This window comes from Cyanistes caeruleus, chromosome 19 (genome assembly GCF_971803275.1).
Source record: "Cyanistes caeruleus chromosome 19, bCyaCae1.hap1.1, whole genome shotgun sequence".
Lineage (NCBI taxonomy): Eukaryota > Metazoa > Chordata > Aves > Passeriformes > Paridae > Cyanistes > Cyanistes caeruleus.
In genome coordinates this window covers 3340265-3367270 of record NC_141719.1, presented here as the reverse complement: position 1 = coordinate 3367270, position 27006 = coordinate 3340265, and the positions used below count along the sequence as shown (strand labels likewise).

General features: G+C 43.0%; 1 protein-coding gene across 7 annotated transcripts in view; it reads right to left on the bottom strand.

Annotated features, from left to right (window-relative positions):
- Positions 1-27006, bottom strand: part of OGFOD3 (2-oxoglutarate and iron dependent oxygenase domain containing 3) — an 82806-nt gene that overhangs the window by 33529 nt on the left and 22271 nt on the right. For 2 of the 7 annotated variants that reach the window (XM_086857398.1, XM_086857399.1), the window contains exon 8: positions 25387-25510. In XM_086857398.1, coding sequence (XP_086713524.1) covers positions 25387-25510 — 124 coding nt within the window. Of the gene's footprint in view, positions 1-5772; positions 6049-6158; positions 6236-9706; positions 13524-14406; positions 15731-17952; positions 19380-25386; positions 25511-27006 lie in introns of those variants that run through there. The other 5 variants (XM_086857401.1, XM_086857402.1, XM_086857403.1 and 2 more) reach the window with 5 other exon arrangements.

Genomic DNA, 27006 nt, shown 5'->3' with positions numbered 1-27006 from the left:
ATATTAAAAACTTAAATGGGACATTTTTTAAAATGGGTTTTTTTAAACAATAAATATTTTTGTTCAAGAATGCAGCTCTCTGCCCATACTGAGTTTTTGGTGTGGCACATATCACCTTTGGGGGAGACTAATTTCAGTTTAACAAATGTGAATTTCAGTTTAACAAATGTGAATGGACAAAACTGAGCTTTGTGATCTCCGGTCACAACTGGAGCCATCTTGTCCCCAAAGAAAATGATCTCAATGGAATTTACCAAAGCAAAACTGCTGCATCATTTTACTTTGGTAAGTGGTTGTACCATTGTACCATTTAGTAAAAAAACAATTTACTTTAGTAATTTTTACCAAATTTTTACCAATTTTTACTTTGGTCGCCCACCCAAGAAAAGGAGAATTTGAAGAGGTAAGGGAGAAATTAATCCTGTAGAAGTCTTCTGGCATTTGGGCTCTGCTTTTCTGCTTCTCTCCATTTATAATACAGATTTTAATTTAAATAAAACATTTTGGTGAGCACTAGAAATACTTCTACAGTGAGAGATGGGGTGAAGAGTTAAAGAACATTCATTAAAGTGTTGATTTAAAAATTGAAGCTGAGCTTCAGTACTGTGGAAGATCCCTCCATCCCTCCCTCGAGATATCTGGAAGGAAAGCAGTAAATAAGTTTGTGCACCATCAGTCCACCAGCAGTATCAGCCATGCTTGGCAGAGGGAACAGCTCTAAAACCAAAGCTGTGCTAATGCTGGAGAAGTGAAATCAGCCAAGTTTCTTCCAGCTTGTTTTGGCCAATCTCTCTCTGAGATGCTGTTAGTCTTTCCTTGTGCATTCCCGTTAGGATCTTGAATTCAGCTCCTGAATTCTTAACTAGAACCAAACACGATTCCATCCAAACAAAGCAAGGGAGATTCCTGAAGCTAAATGTGGTGTGTCCGTAAACACAGCCTGTTCGAGCACTTATCTGTGTGCTCCTGCAAGCCAGGGACGTCCATCAAACCCACAGCTTCTACCTCTGCTATTCTTTTAAATATCAGCTTGACATTTGAGAAGCACAGGGCTGCCTCTTGCCAGAAGCCTCTCAGGGAAAGGCACTACAGAGCAATTATTCTTGGGTACACTGAGCCTATCTTTCCAAAGTCTGCGAGAATGGAGCAGGTAAATGGAGTCTAATGTAGTAATGTGAAAGGGGAGAGGCAGCAGCACCCTTGACATGTGCAGAGAGGACACCTAAAGCTGCTGGGAGATGCAGACAAGCTGGGCAAGGCACCAGCTCCTGTGCCAGGCTCCCACAGCCTCCTCCCTCAGTGGAGCACAAACTGGCAGCCAGCCCCCAGCACTGCACTGCTCAAAATCCCAGTCTCCCCACAGGTATAAATCGAGTTTCTCCTTTTTCTTTGTAACAGATGGCTTTTTGTTTTCATTTAACACCATAGAAGGCATTATTTTACAGAAATGGCATTATTGTAAAATCAGCTGGAGCCCCACATTTTGAAAGCAGCTTCCTGGCCCTGGGCAGTGTCCAGATTAAGGGTTGGTAGCAGGAATGTTCAAGGAGTCTGCAGCTCCTGCCTGCCCCGTGCCCTGCAGCCAAGTGCATTTATTTATTTACCTTCCTTCACCTCCTCTGCTGCTGGGGACTCTGAGGCTTCTGCCCTGACAGCACTCGTGGTGTTGTTAACTCAGGCAGGCTTAGAACAAGACAGTGAATGAAAGCCAGGAGAGATTTAGCAGGGCTGGATGCTGGAGCTACCTGTGGAGGCAGCACTCCACAGAGCTGGGGCTGAGCAGAGGGATTCACTAAACAGAGCCCTGGGTCCTCCTGAAAAATGATCACAGGGGGAGTCACTCGGTCTTGTGCTGCTGTTCATTGCCTAGAAAATAGCAATGCAATTTCCAGTGTCTGTGCGGGTGTTTTAAGGTGTCACTGCTGTGTGTGACAGGTTTTGGAGTCCTGGATGAGAGATGCTGTGTATGAGAGGAAAAGGTCTCCTTGTAGGGGTGACTTGGGGCTCAGGGTAGCTATTCCTGGTCAGACAGAGGAAATGAGTGTGGGCCAGATCCTCTCTGCTTTTGATTTATGGCAGCTGGGCAGTGAGGATGCTCCTTCACCCCCTGCCTTGGCAGCTGTGCCCAGCTGGGATCCCGACTGCTGATGAAAACAGCACCATTGCAGTGCATCACTATCCTCTTTAAAGCCCTTCCTCGGTGAGAAACAATAGGAGGAGATGGGCAGGGAAGCAAAAGCTCTTCTTTACCTCTTGGGAGCCTTGTGCCCACATTATGGGCTGGGAGCACTGGGATCAGTGCAGGGAAGGGCAGAGCCTGTGCCTCAGCCTGCTCCAAGGGCACATTACCCATGCAGAGGAGGCTGGCCAGAAAGAATTATCCCAACATTCATTAATGGCTGCTAAACACAACAGAACCTCCCTGTCATTTTGCTGCTGGCATCCTTTTGGAATGATCTGTCGAGGAACCTCTGCCTGCCTGAGGCACAGCACAATTAATTGCCAGCAACAGAAGCAGAGGAAATAACAACCAGCTAACTTTGCTTGGCTGATTTCACATGTTGGGGCTTTTTAATACAAAGGTGAATTCATTATGGAAAATGTCCCTCAAACTTTAAAGCATTGCTTCAATCCTTGCAGCAGCTTCTTTTAGACCAGATGAGAAAGTGAAGCTCCACATGCTGTGGAGCCCAGTGTTAAAGCTCCTTGTAGATCTGTTTAAGTGGAGAGGGGCCACAGTGGAGGGATGGGGACAGGGCTGGAACATCACTTGGGCTTTACCTCCATCCATGTAAGAGAATATTTTCTCTCCTGAGCATTGTGTGCTCTGGGGTATTTGGTATCTATCTCTGTTATTCAGAAAAAAACCCACATATATATGGGTTTAGTCCCATAAAAGACAAGAAAATTCTCTAAATCTGTAACTTCATGGTGTGGGGAAGGTGTTTGCATCCCCCCATTGCAGTTCCTGTGTTCACAGTCCCAGAGGAGCCTGTGGAAGCAGCACGAGGGGGACCTGAGGTGTGGGGAGAAGGGCTCTGACAGCCACACTCCCTGCAGAGCACAGAGGTGAAACCCTTGAGGTGTCACCCTGAATTACTCATAAATGAGAGAAATGGCTTTAGGCTGAGAGGAGCCTGAGGAAGGCAGTGCTGCATCATCTGGAAACCAGGCTTTGTCCCTGGTGTGGGGAGGGAGCAGAAGGACACCCGAGGGGCTGCAGGCAGAGCTCGTGCCCAGGCACTGCCCCACACACCCAGCCTGGGACATCCCCCTCCTGCCAGCACTCCTGTGTGTGGAGTTTCAAGCAGAGAAGTATTATGGGATAGTCTCTCGTTGCCCCAAAGGAAAAAGAATCAAGGCAAAGTACGAGCTAGAATTAGTCTTTTCAGTCAGTAATTTCTTCTAAATTAATGAGGCAGAGGCAGCTGCTTTAGCAAAACAATTAAACAGAATTCCCAGAATGAACAGGTTGTGAGAGACCTTCAAGATCATCGAGCCCTAACACTCCCACCATGGCACTGAGTGCCACATCCAGTCTTTTTTAAACACATCCAGGGATGGTGACTCCACCACCTCCCCAGGCAGACCATTCCAGTACTTCTATCACTCTTTTCCTGAAAAACTTCTTCCTAATATCCAGCCTATATTTTCCTTGAAACAGCACCTCCAGCCCTTGCTCTGACAGCCACGGGGCCCTTCCAGAGGCAGCCAAGTCCCAGCCACATCTCCTGCAAGTTCTCCTCCCTTCCTGGCCTGTTTGCTGTGCTCACCAGCAAAGCTGGAGCCTCCAACTCCAAATGCTCACAGTGCAGGGTGAGGAGCCACAGAGGCAGCAGGAATGGGATGTCCCTGCCCCTCTGGGAGTGTCAGGGCACTGAAGGAAATAGAGAAACTCGCTGACACAAGCCCATCAGCTTAGAGCTCGAAAAAAGGCATCAATCCAGCATCTCAATAGAGATTTTTGTCTTCTGTCACGTTCTTCAGTAACTGTTTCTGTCAGGAGAGCTCTGAGGTGTGTCTGAGACTCAGCCTGTGGAGGGTCTGTGTGTAATTACAGACCCCATCCCACAGACCTTTCCAATGGGCATTGCCACTGCTCACCAAGGATGGAATCCCCTGCCTGTGCTGAGAAGAAAGCTCAAGGACCAAACGTGGTGTTTAGGTTGTATGAGCAGTGGAACGTGTTTGCTTTTATCTTGATGCTGTTCTTATTTAACCTTGTGGGGTTTGTTTTTCTGTTCTGTCCCTTCCTTTGTCACTTTAAAGGATTAAGGCATTTTACTTTGTAGGGTTGAGGGTTGGTTTTTTTCCCAGCCAAGACAAAAGTAATTATTTCTTGCCCTGCTCAGGTTCCCTGCCCACCCCCAGGCAGCTGAACTGATAAAACTGATGGGCCTGAAAAGGAGTGCAAGTGAAACATTTTCAATTCTGTTTTAAAAACCATTTTAAAATTATTCTGTGCACTTGAGCTTGTTCTTATTTAACATATCAGTTAAACTCAGGCCAGTAAATGGCCAAATTCACAATCCCAGCAACTTTTACTGTGCTGCAACCAGGAAAAATCTTGTGTTCTCGGAGGGTTTGAGCTTTACTTTTGCCTTCTCCTTTCTGGTCAGTGAGTAAGGCAGTGGCTTCCCCCTCTGGAGATGCCCATTAGCCCCCAGGGAGGCTCTGTAAAGCCTCATGAGGCAGAATAACCACGAGGAACATTTTTATCCTCAAAAAACAGAGCACTGCAGCTCCAACCCACGCTCAGCATCTTCCTGATGGCTCTTCATTCTGGGAGAGACACTCAGGGGCTCAGCATGGGGCAGCAGCTTTCCTGACAGTGCCTGGGAACCTGTGGGGGCTTCTTCCTGTTCAGTTCTCAATTATTTCACTCACACTTGATGGACTCCATTTCCCTGCACATTAACAGCTGGTGAGTTCCAAGGCTGCGAGGGATGGAGAGTAATTACTTGCTGAGCTCGTTATAATTGTTCAGTTATTGAATAATTTGGAAAGGCAAGCAGGAGGAATATTTGGTTAATTAAGAGCTCATTTAATCACTGCTAAATTTAGCCTTCCAAACCAGTGCTCACCTTCCCCAGATCTGGAAACCTTTGCCATAGCTTTGGTGCTTGTTTTCTCCCAGCTCAGACCCTCCCACATTTGGCTCCACTTGAATTAAGATCTCTCTGAAGCTGCCAGCAGTCTGCAGCAAGATGTTTAATTAAAAACAGCTCACCTGTAACTGCTCAGCTACTTTTGAGACCAAACTCTCACCTGGTGTGAAAAACAGACATTACAGACACAACAGCAGAGCCTGAGTGCCTCACAGAGCCCGGGCAGTGTCAGCAGCAGAAAATCTCTTGAGCCCTGGATGTTTCTTGAGTTGCTGCTGGTCCAACACATTTGCTGGGCACATTTTTCTTCTGTTTGAGGGGTTTGATAATTTAAAGTTCAGAAAGCAGGTTTAGCATCCAGAGGATGCTTTCTGGAGCCTGGACTCACTCCCAGAAGTTATGGGGAGTCTTCAAGGCAGTGCTTGAGACAAAAAGGTGTTTCCAGCTTACCTTCATGTCTTCACTGTTTTCCAAAGAATGTCAAGTGTCTGTGTGAATTCAGGCAGGCTTGAAATGGAACAGGTTGTGTTTGAGCACTTTTGGGAAGAGTTTGGAGGATGGACTTAAATGGCAAGCAGCATTTCACTCACAATGAGTATAACTTCATTTTAAACAATGAGTTAGTAGATTTAAAAAAAAATATTTTGCTTTGGGCTTGTTGTTAAAGTGTTTTTATAGCTTGTTCTAGATTATTTTAATGCATTATATTCTTCATGCACAGTCACACAGGGGTGTAACTACTGCTGCTCATGGATGTGGCACATCCTAATGAAAAGGGGAATTTCATCCCAGCATGGAAATCTGTGGCAGATTTTCATAAAGGATTGAAAAGAAAAACCAAAACTCTGAAACCCTTAAAGACCATGGGCAGGTTTATCTCCTTTGCACTTCCAAAGTGACAAATGTTCAAAGCCTCCAAGAGGTTGGGGCTCCTCTGATCCTGTAGGAAAGAAGGAAGAGTCTGTTCTGAACTTCATCCTTCCCAACACACTTCAGAATGAAGTAAATTTATTTTTTCTGCAAGGGAGAAGACATTAGAACAAGACAGACCTTGTACCTCTGGCAACACACCAGTCTTTTGCAAAGGCATCCTTGAACTTCCTCTAATCTTGCTTTCAGTTCAGATGCTGCAAAATAGAGGAAAGTAATTTTTAAACAGGTTGTTTTTTTCAGGACAAACTCTGTAAGGTAAATGCTGCAGAACAGAAGAGTCATCAAAGCAGGTTGATTTTAAAACCTGACAGCCTTGACAGCCTCCTTGCAGCAGTGCAGAGCCACATCAGTTCTGCTGGTACCCATGGTTACAAAATTGGTGAATGAAAAGAAATGGAATTCAAACCTGTTGGGAGTTGTAATTCTCACACAGGCAGGACAAATGACCTGAATGATGATTCCTGGAGTCCTCCACTGGGCCCTCAGCTGAATATTTTGTCAAAGTGCTCTAAATTAACAAAGCTTGCCCATTCTGAGTCTGGGCTGCTGAGAAGATGAAGCTCCTGGTGGGCTCTAGGTGATTTGAAATATCCCCTTTCCTTTTAACGAGAGGAGAAGGCATAAGGCAGATCTCCAAGAGAGATCCTGGGGTTTCAAGTAGAGAAGTGTTATGGGATAGTCTCTCGTTGCCCCAAAGGAAAGAGAATCAAAGCAAAGTACGAGCTAGAATTAGTCTTTTTAGTCAGTAATTTCTTCTAAATTAATGAGGCAGAGGCAATTAAACAGCACCTCAATAAAGCTGCTGCTGCCTTACACCAGGCGAGTGACTTCCCCCTGGGCATCTCCCAGCTTTCTGTGGATGGAGGCTGTGGAGGCAGCCACACACTGCCTCTGTCCCCCTAGGTTTTCTGCTGGATTTTGGAGGTCCTGTGCTGGGAAGAGATGACAGCAATGCTGTCAGGATCCTTTCTCCCTGCTGAGTGTCCCTGCCAAAGCATCTTTCCATGGCCTGTCAGGGCACTGCTTTCTCACCAGCCTCCTTTCTTTACCCAAGAAGCTACAAAAAATCAACAGCTCCAGAGTCCTGGCAGCAGAGGATGGCTGGAGAAGTGCTGCAGACTGATCTCAACCCTCAGTATGAGGTGAAAAGTCTCTAATAACCATTTCAGTCTCTGCTTGCAAAGGGATCCCACTCACCGCTGAAGTCTCTGGAACAGCAGTTCCTTTTCCCTTTCCCCATCCTGTGTATCCAGGTGATTTCCATCCCATTTGGGATGTCAGACCTCACCATTCAGCACTCAGTGTTCAGCATTTGCTCCTTCCCAGCACCTCTCCAGCAGCAGGAGGTGAGACCTCATCCCATCACCCAAAATGTGTTACTGAGTCCCACAGGGAGCCCAAATATCCTCTCCCAATCCCCCCATGGGGACTTTTCCACCTCCTTGGAGACTCCAGATGTGTCCTCCCCATCCCAGCTGCTCACAGCCAGAGCAAACCCCAAACTTCCTCCCGGGGTGGTCCCCACCACCCACCTCGTGCGGGGCCGGGGGGCACCAGGGTGTCCTTGTCAGGATTCCTGTAAGCACCAGTTTTACTGTCTCTTCCCAACATAAACTGGACAAATTGATGGAGCCCTGGCCCTGGGGATAAACACCATCCCCAGTGTTTAGAGTAGCTGTCTCCAGAGAGGAGACAGGGTTGACACCCTGGGAGCTCCTGTGGGACACGGGGGGGATCTGCGGGCTGCTGGCACCTCCCTGGCAGGAACCTTCCCCTGCTCCCAGATGTGCACAGCCCACAGGCAGGAGAAACACAAGAAAAACCTCCAGGATCATAATAACAATCAGGAAGTTATTTTGCAGAAATACAGAGGATTTGTGGCACCTGAGGCTCTTGCACAAATTCTTGCCAAGGACTGGCTCCAGCCCATGGCCAGCCCAGAGGGAGCTCCCAGTTCCAACACACCAAGGTTGCAAAATGTTCAGTTTTATGGAGTTTTCATATTTCTGATTAGTTTCAGCTTTTAGCTGTTTAGGAATGGTAAATCCTCCTGTGGTTAGGAAGCATTCTTGGCTATTATCTCTAAAAAAAAAAACCTTCAGTATTTACAGGCAGGCTAGTACTTATGAAGGAGACTGAGATTAGATAAGCTCATTAAGCCAAGCATTCTTTCCACACCTGTGTTCTTCCCAATAAAATAATAACTTTTCAGTTTCAATGCTGTTAATTTAGAGGCAGATTTTACTTGTCACACTGATGCAAAGCTCCATGACTAAAGCTGGCTCAGATGTGCACAAGGCTGTCCTCCCCTTCCAGGGCCATGGACACAACTGGAAAATCCGTGTCTCCTGAGTGATACAGTCTGGTGCAGCTGGACTACTCAGAATGCATTCAGCAAGCAGGTGCTGCTGTTAGAGAACTAAAATCTTATTAATTTAAAAGATTTGGAATATGCTTTGTCTCCTCTGTAGTACAAACAAGCCCTCAGCAGCTCAGAGGAGGAAGCTGTGGATGTCTAGAGCTGTGACTGAACCTTCTCCCAGCTCCACATCCATCCACATCTCCACATCCCCTGTTCAGGGGACAGGCAGACAATGATATCTGCTTTTCAAGTTGATCCACTGACTCATTCACTCAGTTTCATTCATTATAAATAAGGCTTTAAGGCTCAAAGATTTCTGGGTTTTTATTCTGCCCTAGGGTCTAACAAGAGGTCGTTGCTGTTCCTAATGACTGTCATGTTTTTAAATTTAACACAGAAACCCTTATCAGTGCACCACAATTACAGAATTATTACACCTCCCACTCCAGGGGAGCTGGGCCATCAAACACCTTCACTTCTGCCTTGCCCAGATCCTGCAAATCACAAACCTGGCCTGACCAGAGGACAGAATCATTAATTTACACCAGAACATCTCAGAAATATCTCCCTGTACAACTCAGCTGTGGAAAGATTTTTGATTACTATCCTTTTGTGCATGCTTTATAGCTGAACTATTTCATTTAAGGAGAATGATTAGGAAGAGGACAAGTTTTAGCAATCTGCTCCAAAGCCTTAAGTAAAAAATTAGTAACAGAGTCAAAACGTGTTTAGCTTGTATTGAAAGTGATAATTTCTGCAGCAGGCTGGAATTCACTGACTCACAGCCATCTGGAGGTGCTAAAGGCATTCAGAAAACAAAGTCAAGAGGTCTCAAGTTGAGAGGGGAGGGCTTCAAGGCGCTGCTAAATGAGAGCTGAGTGAGCCCTCATCACCTCCCGAGCTGTGCTGGGCACTGCTCCAGCTGGGAACAGCTTTCCTGGGAAATCCACAGGCATTCATCTGCTGCTGGTGCCCAGGCAGAGAAAGCAGATTTTTCCTGCTTGTGGTCTGAAAGGATCAAGATCTCCATCAAAATGTGTACCTAGAAAGGGAAAATGGGCAGGGAGAGGACTGGATTTCCAGGTACTGTGCAAGCCTGTGAAAGCAGAGTACAGTGGAGGGAACTGAGCAGCAGGTGCAGATTCCCTACAGCACTAAAGGATTAATAAATCAATTATTTTTAATTTTTTTTTTCTGTTTTTTCTTACAGTTCCAAAACCCACAAGTATTTCAAACCTTTTTTTTTTTTCCCCTAAGGGGAAACTTTCTGTACACTTCTTTGTATTTATTAATTCAGATTTAATTTCTTCTTGGATTATTTCTTATTTACAGGTTTTTATTCTGTCCAGTTCTAGAAAAGGTGTAACAGACACAAGCTATGTGTGGAGGACACCATCACTTAAAAAAATAGCCATTTGATCCACAAGATAAATGCAGAAGAATGTGTAATTAATCATTTTTTAAATAGGTGGATGTAGCATCACTTCTTTTAGAGCATTCATTGTTCATTATTAACTCAAACAAAGGATGGACAGGATAAATAGCTGAAGCAAATGGTTATCAAGAGGTCCTATTGAAAATTTTATAAAAGGTTTGAACAGAAGAGCTTTGCTGCCTGAAAGCTCTCAGTTTCCAGTTGTCTGACCTTCTAATGAAACAATAAAGCAGAGTGAGGAGGAGGAGGAGAAAATGTCACTTCAAACTGACATGGACACATCAGTGTGGGAGAAATCTCCTGGTGCTGCTCTAACACCATCTTAAATTTAACTTCCCCCTCTGTTTGGCTGACTTCTGTAGTATTGCTTTTCCCCTGCTACTCAGAGTTTATTTTGATCCTATTCATCCCTGTGGAAAGGAATTAATCAGATTAATTTCCTTTAAAGTAAAGAAACCAAGAAAACACACATTAATGGCCCATAGCAAAGTAGAAATAATCCAAGTGCAAGATCACTTCTCTCATTCCTTTTGTGTTGAGAAGTGCTGCGACTAAAAGGGCCCAGAGTTTGTCTTATTTCACAGCAGCCTTTTAAGTTTTGAATCACCTGGTAAAACGTGGCCTTCTTTTTATGAGGTTATTCAGTGAACCACAATTAAAGCTCCATTATGCTGGGAGGACTCCCAGAACACCTCTGCTCTTCAGTAACATAAATCAGAAATAAACACAATTCCCTGCTAGAGGGAATGGAAGAAAACACCAAAGCACCACCCAGAGCCAAGACATGCAGAATGACTCCATTAGGACCTGCCTTTGTTTATTCCACAAGATTTAATGGTCTGGCTGGCAAGTTAAAATGCTGAGGAGGTCACCTCCAAGGTAGGAATCCACCCAGAAACCTTCCCCTGGCAGGGAAAAGATTTCTCAAAGGAAAACAGCAAGATTTTTTTTTTTCCTGTGGAGTCAGCAGCAAAATGTACAGGCATCTACATAAACAGCTTAAAATAGTTGTATAAACTGAGGAACAAGAAAGACACAAATGCTCAAGTTGTCTGAACAGAAAAATTGTGGCTCAGGAACACAGTTGGTGCTTTTTTGGGGGGGGTGGAGGGACTCCTGTGGTTTGTTAATAAAAGAATAGGAAGGGTATCCATGTCTAAAATGAGATTTTTTTAACACTGGAGGACTACTACAAGAAATTCCCAGAAACATGAAAGCTCCACAAATCTCAGCTTCTCCCTATAAATAAAATTTTTCCTTCAAAAAGGGGAAGGTTTCAGTGCAGCTCATGATGATCAATCAATCTGACCTGGCAGCTCATGGATTCCCAGTCCAGGTTCCTTGGACAGCCTCAGGATTATCCAGTAGCAAACCCAGATTTTTTTGTTTAGATGCATTTAAATGCTACAAAATAAAGGAGATGTTACTTCCAGTCTGCTTTATTTGATTCCAGAGTAAGAACTACTCAAGCAAGGCATTTCTTGTTGTGATCCCAAGGTCTGACTCAGTCTCTCTAGGACCTGTTTCGAAATTCCCTGCTCATTGTCCAGGAGGCATCAGGAAAGACAAGAATGCTCAACAGCAGGCAACACTGATTATTCCTTATCATTATTTCAGCTTTACAGGAAAACAGGCAAGATGGAAATAAATATTTCTGAAATAATTGATCTAAACATGGACAATGCCTCTGCTAGAATTAAAATTAAGGGTATTTGAGGGGAAAAAAAATGAATGCTGAGGAATGAAAAATCTCAAAAACTGAGTTAGAAATCCTTCATAGAGATTAATACCCCACATGGGCTAAAAGGATCAGAGGAAAAAGCCAGCTCTTCTGCAGTGCCAGCAAGCCAATGAATAAATAATGCACTGAGCTCTATCCCCTGGTCAGGACTTGCTGCTGGTCAAGGCTGAGGTGTGCTGGGACACCCGTGAGAGGTGAAATGAGTGACTTGAGGGGATGAAGGACACAGCCAAAGATGGGTACTTGGGAAACTGGCCAGTTCTTTATGTCCTTGGAACAGTCCACCCTGAAAAACACTAGTCCAAAGCCACCAACACTCACAGAAGATAAAAAATGGCCACACAGAGACTTTGGGGATAAATCAACAATCAGGAAGGGAGAGCTGAAAGCAGGTTTCAAGCAATGATGTAAAATGAGCTCTCAGCTTCCCAATAGCAGGGCAGAGCTCCAGGGTGTTCCAGCAGGAGCAGTGGACACTCTGCAGAGGATTCCAGCCCCTCCAGGACCTGCCTTAGCTGGGTTTTCCCAGGCTGAGATAATCCAGGGGTGCCAGAGCCACCTGTGGTTCAGAAAGGAAATGACTCTTCTGCTGCTCCTGGAATGTTTGCTTGGATTTCCACAAGAGACTCAAAAAAGGAAAGACAGGAGCTGGGTTTGTTTTTTTTCCTCTTGGAGAAGGTAGATTGGTTTTATGTATTCCTCCCCACTCAGAGCTCCGACCTCCTGCAGCAATTCCTGGGTTTACCCCTAGAATTTAGACAAGACAAAAATATTGCACAGAGCTCCCCATGAGCAGACTGGAGAGAACCAAATCCCCTGCAAAACACTGTGTGAGGATATCTGGATGGAGAAGGAACACCAGGCATATAAAGCAATATTATCTTCATTTACTGTGGAAAGGAAGGCTGTGAAGGAGCAATTCAGTACTAAGAAATACAACTGAAGAAACAAAACCAGATTTCCTTGGCAGCACAGTCATCATCAATGCCTTTTCAGCTACATTTATTTTAACATGCACATTTTATTAGGTGCCACAGCCTCCTAAAGCACCCTGCTGTTGACCTTAAAAATAAAACATGAAGCTGAATTTCTGCTATAAATCCAAATTAAAATCTTTTGTAAATAGGGTATCCTTGTAAACATTTCTGCACTTTGAATTGATTGAGATGGAGCACAGAATATTTCAGGTGGATGATACATATTCAGGAATATAAGTGTACCTTCCCAAACCTTCAGCTGACTTACAGGGAATTAAAAGCCATAATGATTCCACAACTGCTTACACAATGAAAATGTTATACATAAAAAATGCCAAGAAATCCACCTGGAGTTCCTAGAATCACAGGGGATAAAAAAATTAAAATGTAATGCAATCTACAGGAGTGAAAGGTAGGTGTACACTAGAAATCTAATCTGACCAAAAAACACATCAATTTTTCTAAAGTTCCTGATATGCCACAAAACATCTGAATGGAAATATGGTTTTAAAGGTAGTTCAGCTTCATGGAAGTCCTCAGGACATTCAGTCTCACTGTAGGGAGTCAAATCTGGCTTGCTCTCCTGCTGCATTTTCTATTTTACCCTGGCACTTTTCACACCAGCAGCCTTTCCATTTCCTCCAATTTCCTTTCCAAATCCAAAGCAGCATTCCCAGCTCCCTGTAACAAGCCTGCTTTCAGGTGCAAAGCTGTAATTTTAACATCAGGACTCAGCCCCAACTCACAGTGCACAAGCACCGACCTTTCTTTAAGTACAAAGGCTCTTATCAAAAGTCCTCACCCAACTGGGACACATCCAGCCATGTTCTGTCATCACCTCTGTTCAATTAAGAGCATTCTCTGCAGCAGCTTGGCATCAGATTCACGTTACTTGAACAAATCCTGCCCTTGGAGTACTCAGGGTTGTAAGAATCAGAGCCCTGCCGTTCCCAGCAGCAACAGGCAGCTGTCAAAAAGGACAGAAATTAATGTATTTCAAGTTCAGAGTTATGTGTCATTATCTGGAGAGACCCTTAATAAAAGGTTATTCAGGGTATTTAGGTGGCCTAAAATAAATTAATCCAAGTTTATTCCTATGAAGCAGTGAATTCAACTTCCACTCTGCCCCAGGAATATTCTGCAATTACTGCTTCCTGCTGGAGGCTACCTCCAGAAACTTTTAGATTCACTTCACTTCCTCATTTGCCATTGAAATTCTCCCTAGATCTAAGCATTGCTTTTAGTAGTCTGGATATGGAAGCTCTAAATAGAAGAATCTCAGTGGCAGTAAAACATATAAAATATTTGGCTTTTTTCCCAAAGAAGAGCTCTCCTACCATGTACAGTGCACAATTTCCCAGCAAATTACAGGTGACAGGTTTGGTCATCATATTAACCAGACTGCTGAGGCTTAAAGACTCCAAAAGACAAAATCCAGCTTGATTTTCTTTCTGAACAGTTCCCAGCAGGAGATACACCATGGGCAGCAGTTATTACAAGACACAGGATCTTCAAAAGATGAAAATCCAAGAAGAGATGAGCTGAGATTTCCCCCAGGGTCTGAGTTGAGCTTGTTGAGCAGGATTTGACAGAGGGCAGCTCCAGAAGTGCAGCTTCCTTTTAGTGCCACTCTCAGCTGGCACGACAGGGGAAACCAGCAAACACATGTCCACTCACATTCAGACTCCTGCCATACTTTGGGGGGAAAAGCCCTACATTTAAATCTCAGGGTAATGGAAGGAATCAAGTTCAATCCCATAAAGCTGCTGGTGATCTTGGTCTGCCTCCACCTGGATTTAAAACATGGTGTAATGCAAATTCCTTGGAATAAACAGGCTTTAACACAAGTATTTCAATATGGAACCCAAGTTTATTATTTCCTTGTATCCAGCCATTTTAACAATTCTCCCTTGTTAGTACAGACAAGGAAAACTTTTTCAGGTTTCAGAACAATGAAATGAAATTACAGAGGACTAATCTTGCTGGTGTGCCCAGTGAGAGCCCTCACAAGTCCAAGTGTCCTCTTATCATTCCTCTTCACATTGATCTCCAGTGTAATTCCCCCTGTACTTATTATTTCCATAAAAGGGTACCTTATAAAGTCCAAACTGTATGCATAAAAATAAAAAAAAAAAATCAAAATCAAAGCACATTCCCAGATTTTCAGTGTTTCACAGAAATTATACATCCAGGTAAGAGACCAGATCAACATGACTACTTCAGAATTTGAGAAAAAAAATTAGGTTTTTCTAATGTTTATTTATCAACCTCTTGACCCACAGAAATCTTTGATTGCAGTAAAAAACCCAAAGTATTTGTCAAGATTATGCATGTGTTTATTACAATGCAAATATCTCTTCTTGGAAGTCCCTTCCAGTGGTCCTCATTAACAGAAAAAGCCTTTGTACTAAACTCGAAAAGAGAAGTCCAAAAATAGCTATTGAGAGACTTCCTGAATATTGAATCAGTAATAATTAAATATAAAAAAAGTTCAAGTCCCAGTAGCCAAACCCAGGTGCATTTCCCACTGATCCCACACTCAGGAGAATCCATCCCTCTCAAGAGAAGGTGTGTTCTAGAGAGCAACACTCACCTGGCTCAATCAAATTAGGTCAGACTTTCTACATCACATTAATAACTAAGAAACTAAAGAACTGAATGGGTAACAGCAGCCTGGGGAGTCAGATCAAGGCATAGCCCAAAAGATTATTTGTATCTTTCAAACTGAAGAAATTTTTTTTAAATATTAAAAAAATTAAGAGCCCACTTTCTCTTCTTTGTGGAGCCCATTCTCTTTTTCTTCACAGCCCATTCCTTTGGCACATGAAGACAAACCATTTCCAGAATGCATCAATTTTAAGATTGCTCTTAAGCCACTGTTTGCAATGTTCATGGAAAAGGAGATGTGAAAACAACGTGTTGCCACAGCTGGGCAGTTCTAATTGCCTGTGAGGTTACAAGAGGTGGTATCTCCCTTTCTCCTCTCCTCTTGCAGGGCTTCTCCCCTCCCATCTGAGCTCCATCCCAGGCCCAGGAGTCAGCCCAGCAGCGGGTCCCCGATGCCGTGCTCCGGGTCGCAGGTGAAGGAGATGGTGATGGCAAAGCGAGTGCCCCACTGCACCTTCTCCACCCGGTGCAGGTTCTCTGATCCAGAGGTGAAAAACGACACCCGGCCTGCAAGGACAAAGGTTGGAAGCCGTGAGTGGAGTTTGTCTCCCCCCACAGCTCAGCTCCTGTCTGCTTCCAGCTGCTCCCCGGTGACCTGAGAGCCCACAGGTGACCACAAACTGCCACCAGCTCACACTGCACCCTGACAGCTTTCCACTCTTTAAAACACACATTAATCCTTTGTGCCACGAGGCTGGAGATGTAATCCCACCAAAGCTAGTTTACAACAGGCAGGAGGAAGCCGAGAACATGGAAGCCACTTCTTAATTGCCTCAATTAAAAACAAAAAAGCGCAACTCTAGTGACTGTCAGCAAAGTGTATGGATTTCCTTCCTGCTCCCCTTCTAGTCCTGGCTCTAATTTTAGACCAAAGAAGGAAGAAGCACCACAGAGGTGGCAAAAAGCCCTCAGTGACAGAACCCCAGCAGGTTGACAAGCAGCTGTGGCAGTTTCTCAGCATTGTGTTTATCAGCAAGTGTTTGCTATCACTTTCTGTGCCTGGTCTGATCTCTCGCTGCTCAGGCAGGTTACCAAGTCCCCTGTCAGCCACGTACAAATTCACTTTCCTTAGGAAGAGCCACTCCAGCTATGCACTGGCTTGGCAGTTGTTTTAGAGATGCAAGTGCTCCCTGCTGTGCTTGCTCCTGGCCCAGCCTTGGCCACGGCACTGTGGGCTCAGTGGTGCCAGGGGAAGTGGAAATGCAGTGACTGAGTACACTGCCACCCCACTCCATGAGGCAGCAGGATGGAGCCCCCTGCACTGCCACCTTCTTCACCTCTTCTGAGAATGCACAGCTTTGATGTCCAGCAGCTAACTCCAAACTGACTCCGTGGGACTGCTCCAGCTCTCCTGAGGAAGCCAAAATTTCTCACCTGCAGAGCTCCCTCCCCACAACAGCATGTGGTTTTTCTACTCAGGCCTTTCCTCCACTGCTCAAATTAGAGTTTCTTTAAAAGCAGATGCCCACCTAAAGTCTGTACAACAACAACACAAACTATTCCAACCCTTACCCAACCTCACAGTCAAAATGGGCACCAGGCACTCACTGGGTTCCTCTTCTAAAAGGGACCCCAAAGATCCAGAAGTTCCTTTGCTTGCACCCTCCTCAGCAGCACACATGGGGGGTTTGCACAAAACTAGACTGGCTTTATGGGGCTGGGTTTACCCACTAATCCCTGAGTCCCTTTCATGTTCACTTGCAGCTCACACCTAATCCTCGTGCAGTTCAGTGTCTTTTGTAACAATTTCATCCCCTTCTGTGCCTGTGGCTGCACCTCAATAATGGCTGAAGTTACACACATGTAAAGAAGAGATCCATTTGTATGCACAGCTCATTCCCACCTCGGTGTCCTGCTTTTCTGGATGAAAGGCTAAATGAAGGCAACATGCTCCTGTCCTACCAGTGCTGCCCTTAAGGATCCATACAAAATCCCTGTGTCATGATTCTTTTTTTCCTCCCTTTAAAAAAAAGTATTTCAAGTGCATTAAAGTACATTATTATTGGTCCCTCACCTGCTCACCCAAAGCTTTGTCTTAAACTGATTTTCAAGCTGTTTTGTTTGATCTCTGACTAGAAGTAGCAGTAATCCAGTGCTAGACAAGGCTCAGTGCGTTGTTTAAACCTGTTAAATTGATTTTCTTTTTGGCCATACTGAATGTCTTTTAAGTTCTTTCTTTAATAAATATGTCTTCATATATATGGTATCAATCTGTTCCCTATGCATCAGCTGGGGTCTCTGGGTAACTGAACAAGGCTACAGTCAATTTTCAAAGCAACTTCTTCCTCACTTGGGAAGGATTTCTTTTAAACTTACTTCCTTTACAAAATTTTTGATACAAAAACACACTCTTTCCATGGTATGTTATTTTTATCAGTATAGATGTTCATAAAGAGGGTAAAGAATATTAATTCCCATCCCATCTGACCAAACCTTCAAGGGATATATGGGAATATCCTTATCCAGATGATGGTCACTGGCAATGACCAAGGCCAGGGAACTCCTAACAACCTCTTACAGGAAGAAAGATTTTAATTGTATTAGAGGTAACCACTTCCCCTGACTTTTTGAGAATCCATTTCTGCACTGATCCACAGGAATCATTTTAGAAGACATGCAAGTGCCAGTCGCAAGATCCAGTGCTACACATTTTATGGCACCCCAATTTAGATGAAGCAACTTTGTTATTTTAAGGAATAATATTTAACAAGAAGCAAAAGCAACAGACATTTCACTGTGCAGCAATTATGTAGCATTTAATTACTCAAACAAAGTCAGTGGAGGAATAACTGTATTAAATCCAAGCCTTTGCTTTTCCCTGCTTTTGCCTTTCCAGGTTTAATTCTGAACCACCTCTTAGCAGTGAATTATTTTCAGATGTATTCGGAGCTCTGTCACAGGAAAAGTCACTATTCCCAAAAGGCTTGCTCTCAGGAAATGTTATCCCTGCTGAATAGGTTCACTTCCATCAACAAGCTGCCTTCAATTTACCACCTAACCTCTGTCCTGAGAGGCAATACAGACTGGAGGGAAACACAAAGGAAACAATTTTCAGTGACATATGCACCCCTAACATGTAACTGTGACCTCAACAAAACCACTTTCTGCCACTTATTTCCTTGTCTACAAGAAATGAAAGTAGTACTGACCTATTCTAACAAGGTTTCTGTGAAAATTAATCAGTAAGCATCATTATAATACTTTGCAGTTAACACATACTCTGATTTTCAAGCATTATAAAAGACTTCATCTTCTTTTGTTCTTACTCTGACAAGAGGAAAATTAGTAGAACACAGCCGCTTAAATTATAACAAAATGTGGGGAATGTATGATGTGATTTTGAGAACCATAAAAAAATTAACAGACCACAAAGCTCATAAGAAAAAATATAACATGATTATTATATCTCTAATATTACACATTCATTACATAACAGGCTGGAAGAGCACTTGAGACATTACCTGGTCAAATTCTCTTTCTCAAATCAAGACCAGCTCCTAAATTACATCCAGCTCCTGAATCCTACCAGGCTGCCAGGGCCACATCATTGCCACAAGTGAGTGCAGCATTCAGATGTTCCCCAGGGATGTCTCACACATGATTTTGCTACCCCTGTCTCTCCTGTGCTTGATTTTTGAACCGGGGACAAGGAGTAGATGATGTTCAGAAGTCCTTTCCAACCCCAGTTATTCTGATTACAAACAAAACAGTCCATCCACATCAATACCAGCTTTGGTAAACATTTCTATTTGCAGCTTGTCTGTTTTGCCACTGGACTCTAAGCCCCATCATGCTCCCATCCTTCACATGGCACTTTTCCCCTTCTGCCTTCTCTGCAGCACCCTTCTGGCTCTTCTGGTTTAATTCACTGCCAAATTTCCCTGTAAACTCCTCGGGTCATGAGAACCTCAAGGAGAAAAAGCAAATGATGTGTTAGATTGTCTCCACCATCACTCAGTTGAGTAAGGGAATGGTAACTGCACCCTCTCTCCTCCCTGGGCACCAGGGAAGGGCAGGGGCCAGGGAAGGGAAGGGATGCAAAGCAGGGCTGGAGGAATGGAAAGGGCCTCACCACCATCCACTGTCCATGGCAACAGGCTGGGGGCACTGGGAAGACTGAAATGCTGCTCAGGAGGAATGGAAGTAGCTCCTCTGTCTGGTTAAAGAGAAGCAGGAACAGTTTATTTGGCACCACAGATCGATTCAGCATCTTTCATCTCATGCACTGACAGCTTCCACTGCCTGCCTCACATTTATCAGCTCTAAATGTTCCTCAGGAAAGAAGGAAAAACTGCATCTCATCTGCTGAATGACAGCCAGACAGAAGCACTGCCAGGGAAAATGCACTTCAGTTGTGTTCTCATCCTCATCATCTATTGAGAATTAATCACCAATTTATTCTCATGTAGAGTATCTGAGAAAACTCATCATATCATTAGGCAAATAAACTGGTAATAATGTTTCCTGCAAGCACACAATAAAATTTATTTAATTAATTCAATTACTTATTTAAAAATATTGAATTGGGACAATTTAAGCAAATCCCACAAAAAGGAACCTGGACTGACAATGTCTACAAGTGCCCTGATCTGGAGTGAAGAGAGCACCCCAGAAGAGAGGGCACAAGCTTCTCTGAACCATTTTGCTACAGTTATATCAAGCACTGAAGAATAAAAAACTCTACAGCCTAAAAATAAAACCCCAAACAAAAATCTACACACAATGGGTATCAAATCCTAGTTACAAACTTGTACCATATTTAGTTACTAGACAGCAATTTCTTGCTGTTATAAATCAAATCACTGGTTCACATAGTGAAGTCTCCTCACAGCCAGTCTGTAATTGGTAGTGTTAACAATACTCTCAAAAAAGTAGTTGCTTCTACTTTAAATTCAGAAAGGCCTGGAAATCTTCCAAATTACAGTTTTTAAAGAAAATTAATGAACTTATTTATTTCCTACATGTAAAAAGTACATGAATATTTTTAGATACCAACTGCTAGATTTTGAGAATCCCTGCCTGCTTCTCTCCTACCAGTACAGCTTGCTGCTTGAAATCACAGGAGTTTCCACTCTGTCTAAAGGTGTGACAACTCTGGGGAGTGTTTAGAAGTGAAAAATGTATATTTTCTCTCTCCAAATGAATTATGAGTCTCCCCAAGGCCTTTTGGATCCATCTCAAGAGGACAGGGATATCATCCCTGCTCTGCAGTTCCCCCCTGCAGGGCTGAGCCTCACCCAGCCAGCGCTGCCAGCTCTGCTCTGCTCTCCCTGTCAGAGCTGCACCAGGGCTCAGAATTTGACTCCTACAAAAAGTTCTCACTAAGAACGAAGTGTTGCAACTTGAACCACATTAAAACAACCTCAGGATCATGTCTGACTTTTCCTAACTTTTCCTGACCTTGCCGAAGGTGGCATGTCCAGCAGAGCTGTGGTCAAATCACATGGATGCCCAAGTTCTGGGTTTTGGACCTGTGGTAAGAAGGAACTCATCCTTATATTTAATAAATCACTGAAGCATAAGCACAAAGGTAACCTCTGCTGCTCAGTTATTCCAAAAATGGTCCTTAAAGAGGCTTCATCAGAGCATCTGTAGCCTGTGATACTCACACAGAGCTTAGGAACCAAGAACTGAACTCTCACTACTGAACCACTCACTGACACAGCTGATCCTACAGTTACTTTGGCATTTTATTTCATCTGTTACATTACCTGAATTTCATGAAGTACCTTTTTGAAGCTGATTTTCCACTACTTTCTGCCTTCAGCTTTGCTGCATATTTTCTTGACCAGCATCAACTCAAATTCAAGAACTCTCGGCCTGCACGTGCATTAATAAAGGCACAAACAGGACGTGCTACATGTGGTCGTTTATAACCAAGTTTTCATGGCAGGGGAAAAGCCTGAGTGGCCAATTCTGAATACTGGCAGTGCTTCACAATCCTGTGTGCAGCACTAACACAGGACAACTCTTCCCCCAGCACTCCTCAATCCTTTCAGTGCTCCAGGCAGTGGATTTATCAGAAGCCACTCCCACAAACCCCACCTTAGGTGCACTCCCAGGTACCTATTGCTTTATGGGCCCAGTTAAAACAGTGTTTTATTTATGTCATGGTTAACCTGGCATCAAACACCATCAGAACACAAAACCTGCCTGGAAGACAGTTATTATTCCACAGATAACAAAACGAAAAGCAAATTCTACTGAGAAATAAGGAGCTATTTTTTGTCTTATTGACAGAACTGCAACAGATCCTCCTTTTCCTACCACTTCTCTTTGCAATCACCTCACCAGTCCCTGGCACAGTTTGTGATGAGTATTGCAAATCAGTAAGAATTGCTGTCCTTTGCATGGCTGGTGCTTACTGCAGCTGCTAATGCTGGCTCCTCATCATCTCATTCCTCACCAGGACTGACAGCTACTTCTGTGGACTTTTTAAAAATTATTTAAAATTATTCTCAGCTTTCAACTGATACTGATTTAACTTCAAGATGTGCTCCAGGTTTTTACTGATTGGCAGAAAACTAAAAAGCAAGGATTGGCAGAAGATTATCATGACCTAGACTGAATCTGGAGGATGTGGACTGAATACAGAGACAGATGAGACTGTCTATATGGGGGGAAATTCCCAAATATCTTAGACATTCAAATCTAATATTGTACACTTCCAGAAACACACATTTCTGACAGCTGTGAGAACACACTAAGTTTGAGATTAGAGTCACATTTCACTCTCCAATGCACAGAATTCATTTTGCCCCACAGATTAGTTCCTTCCACAAACACAGAAATGATTGTGACCTTTCCTTCTGCCTTTGTATAATAAATTACTTGTATAAAGAACAAATTCCCTTGTAAATTGAAAATAGGTGCAGCAAAGCTGACCTTCAAACCAAGAAATGCACATGCAAATAAACACAGAACCAGTACTGGGATTTCATTCCAACAGCAGTTTCATCTACACTTAATGATCAAGTGAAGTCTGTGACCTGCCTAATATTGCCAGACCCCAAACTCACACAGAAATCTTCAAAATGTTGAAATTCTAAACATGACATTTTCAAATATGAAATTTTTAACACTAAAAAGTTTAGCAGCAGCAGAAAGTATACCAATTTTGTGACTGAAAAAGGAAAGCCTTGATGTTTGCCATTTTTCCTTATTCCTCCTGTATGTCTTGCAGATTACCAGAACATGTCTCTGACCAGCAAAAAGAGTTAATATTGAAACAGTTATTATTAACAGAGTTAATATTGAAAGGGCTTCCTTTTGAAGGACCTCATTCAAAATGTTGCTGTTTCTTACAGTCTCTCAAACAGAGCCAACTCTGGTGCAAAGGGTGGAAAAAAATCCCAGTATGACAATTTTGGAAACAGAATTTCCATATCTATTTAAAAGGAACAGATACAAGTTTAGATCTGTTTGTCACAAAAAAAAAAAAAAATGTTTTCTTCTCAAAGTCATGTTTCTCTTGGCACTAAGAATTTTCTTCCTCATGGTACAGTGAGTTTCTTGTGGCAGAGAGAGGTCCTGACTGAAGTCAAAAGACACATATTCATTTCTGAAGCCCATGAGAGCACAAGAAAGATGTGTTCCTTCATGCCACGTCTGGTTATGAATTACCCAAAGGTCTGTACACTTGAACTGGTGCTGACTTGTTCATTTCTGTTAAAAAAAATAACCTCAAGAGCCTCAACGTTAATAAATTATAATTCCTCCTTAAAGCTAGTGTTTGCCAACAACCAAACTAGGGGATGTTAAAGATCATCCTACAAATTAGAGGGTAATTCAGTCAACTGTGTGAGTCAGGACTTAGAGACTTCTTAGGTAATCTGCAAGTGATATAAACTGAGGGAAATGAAAATCATTTTAATTTAGGCTCCACTCCCAGCAGAACAGTTCTCCCTGTCCCCAGGTGCCTGGCTGACACTGATCCTCACCAGTGAAGTGCTGCAAATGCATCTGCAGCAGGAGTGGGACTTGCTCAGGCAGCACTTTCAAACACAGGACATCCCACAATGGTTTCATTGCTTTTTCTTGTATTTCCCAATTTTCTTGTATTTCCCAGAGCTTTTCTGCTCTGCTGCATCACTACCAATGCCTTTCTGCTCTCCACTCACACTTGAACAAACTGCTGCTCACAGGAAAAGAAACCTGCTCATTTTGGCACGCAGTATCAGGTCCCCAAAAATGCAGGCTAAGTGTGAGACAAGATTTTAGGACAGCAGTGGCATTAGCAATACAGGAAAGTATATTAGTTGTCAAGCATGAAAACTAAACCAGAGATTATGACAGTCATCTCTAAAAAAGCCTGGAGCTCCTAAATGAGAAGCTCATCAACATGTGGTTTTAAAAGTTGAATCAGAGTGACAAGAGAAGCACAAAGGATCAAAAGAGCGTAAAACGAAACAAAACAAACAAAAGCCAAAAAGACAGAAGGAGAGAAAAAACACTGCAGAGGAACATTAGCAACATGAAAAATACATCAGCTTGTACCAGCAACAGAAAACAGCCTGGGGTCAATCCTTCACAAAACACATTTTATCAGCAAGAGGAAAATAAGTGCAAATGCCTTCACATTGTGCTTCACCTCTAAAGATTTTCCCCTTTGCTCACAGGATGTCAGCGGTGCACAGGACCCCTGACAACTGTGGTAACTCAGAGATGTGTTAGAGAAGTGTAATTCATCTTCTCTTGTATCCATGAAGGACATTTGTGTTATTCCTTAGGAGCTGTGCATTGTTTTGTTTCAGAAGGGAAGTCCTGTGGCACACACTGCCAACACAAACCCCTGGCAAAGGGAACAGCCAAAAAGAAAATTCTGTATTTCATCAGCTTCCCCTTTTTCCCCCAAAACGACATCAAGATCAAAGACCCTGCAGGAGAAAACCTGACAATGAATAGATGGGGCTGAATGGAAGCAATTTCACAGTTACAGACTTCTGGAAATTAAGTCAGGGGCACGCTTCACTGTGCAGCTAGGCTGAGTGCCCCTGCACTGAAGAGACAGCTCTCCTCACATACCTAGAAATCAGCTGTGATTTCTACAGCTATAAAGATCTGGTAATCTTAGAGTTGCATCTGGAAACAAAATAATTCAATGTGTTCCCTTCAAAATACTGGCAGCAGCATTTAGAAAAAGATGAAGCTTTCAGTTTACGGTTTACTTCCAATCATAAAGACAAAATAATCAAACATACAAATGTTGATAGCAAACCCAGAATGCAGGTAATCTCAGAGTTTATCTAAACCAGCATCACTGCAGCTGAGTGAATCACTGTGATGCATAAGTCAAAAACCACCCATCCCAATTTGCAGGCAGCAATATTCTGAAGTCGGTTCTGCCTGGGGTAACAACTGTCAGCAGACAATTACTGAGGCTCTTTAATGAGTAACTTTCCATCTTTTCTGTCTTGGAAAAAAAAGACAGAACACAGCAGGAATATAAAGTTGTCCTTTATTTTTTCCCTGCAGCGGTGTGGCTGATCTTGTATTATGAAAGGTAACACTGCTGGAAGCTCAGCACTCACCTGCCAGACAGATGAGTTGAGGCTGAGCTCCTCTCTAGGCAGCCCCAGAGTAATTCTAGTTTCAAATTATCCACATATTAGAAAAATCTCAAACCAGCCTTAAAGGTTTTTTTCTTTAATTATAACTGACAGCCACCAGAAGGTTCATCCCTGCCAGACCTCCAGGAAGCAGGGATGGATTTATATCCAAGCAATCACAGTTCATCATGCTCCAGCTGCTCAGCAGAGCTGTGGCAATCAATCACCTTCACACCCAGCCCTCAGCCAATACAGGGTATTAAGCCCCACACCTTGAGCAGCAAAGGAATTTCAGGCCAGTCTAAAATGAATTGTTTTAATTTGGATTTGCAGCAGTGACAGGTCTGCTTTTGCTGCACAGTGACCTGCAAAGTTGTCAGGACAGGCCACCTCCTCTAAGCCCTACAGCTTTCAAGGAAGTCACTTATTGTGGCTTAACACCAGATATTACAAACTGTGGCTGTATTTTAACCTGTTTTCATCTTTATTTTTGATGTCATCAATCTGAGCACAGAATGCTACACTAGCCCATTATTCCTGATACAAAACACAGTCCCACACCACCAAGAAATGGCAGAACCTGCCCAGCTCCCTGCAGCCAACCTGGGCTTGTACCTGCTCGGGGCTCCACTGTCTTGTTGGAATCTGCATCCATGAACACGAACCGTCCACCCCCGAAGTCTTCAGAGTAGTCAGAGAGGTAGAGCAGGGAAGTGTAGTCAAAAGAGCCATAAGTCACCTGTGAGGAAAGCCAAAATTATCAAAATGTACCAAATTCTTTATCTTATCTCTGCAGAACACAGCTAATGAGCGTTTTTCTAAACTTCAGTTTTTCGTGTATTTAATAAAGGGATCTTTGAAAACCAAGAACACCATTTTCTAGGAATTATCCATCTTTATTAGTCTATTCTCTTGTGTTTACACACTCACTACAAGACTAGCATGTCATGTTTATTATTTCCATTGTTATGGTTTCCATAATTAAACAAGTGTTGCAATTGATTTCTATCATCCAAGAGCAAAAAACAACTGAATGTCAGAAGTGCATTGCATGAAAAAGACAGGATTTATACCACTGCAAGATAAAATTTCACCAGGAGGTTAATAAGCAGAAGAACAGCCCTTGACTAATCATTTCTACCCATTATACCTCACTTCTGTTCTTTCACCAGCTGCCACACAGGAGATTCATGGTAACAGTAAATCAGAATTTCCAAGTAAATATTTATTTTCTGGAGGAGCTTCTATTCTTTTCCATACAGGTTTTATTTAAAACCTTTCAAACAGAACTTTGAAGCCTCTGCTTCTTCTCAGCCTACAGACCAAACACCCCACTTTTAAGTCTAACAAGGTGATTTTTTCCTTCCTTTTAAAGCATTATTTTTGGTGGATATGTATGCTTGAAGTAGGAGAAAATAAATATTCCATACTAATGCTCAGAGTGAAGCTGTCTAAATATTTAACACTGAGTTTAGCTGATCCTAGAAATATTTCCTTTCATATCTACCTGTCACCAGCAATTTAAAAAATACTTGAAATCAATGTCTGTGTTCTCCAATTTCTTTGTGTATCACAACTCAGAAGTTCAGCATTACACTGTCAAACAGTGAAATGTGCAGCACAGTAGCACTGTATAAATACACAGAATTTGCAGAGTGTTTTGACTGACCTGGTGACTGTTAGAGGTAAGTGCTACTTCCAAACTTAGAAGTTTTCTAAATATTTTCAGTCATGTTTCAAGTTATGCTCATTAGTGCCAGTTAGATTTTGGCTCAGGAGCAGTTGTACACATTTTTCTGTAAGGGCAGGAGCAGAGAGAACATAACAGCAGATGGAATAGGAAGACATTTCCATTCATACTCATGTTATTATTTTGACCATAAGGGCTTAAAGGAAAAAAGCCAAATCTGGTGATATGCTGCCCTACATGGTGTGAATCACAAAAAAATGAGAGAAATGTTACAGTGATCCCCATCTCCCCATATATTCCAAAACCCTGGTAGCTGTACAAGGCAATAAATAGGAATTAATGAGCAAGTGGAGGTGCAGCACCTCAAACCAGCCACTCTGCAGCCCTTCTCATGCAAATCAGCTTTGCAAAGCTATTTTCCACTTCACTGACTTGGTGATAAAAACTTCCAATCGATTTAAGCAAGTCTCCAGCCAGTGGAGAAGTTCATACAACTCGTACTTGCACGTTTAATGCATTAGAATTGTTTTTATCAACTCCTCAGT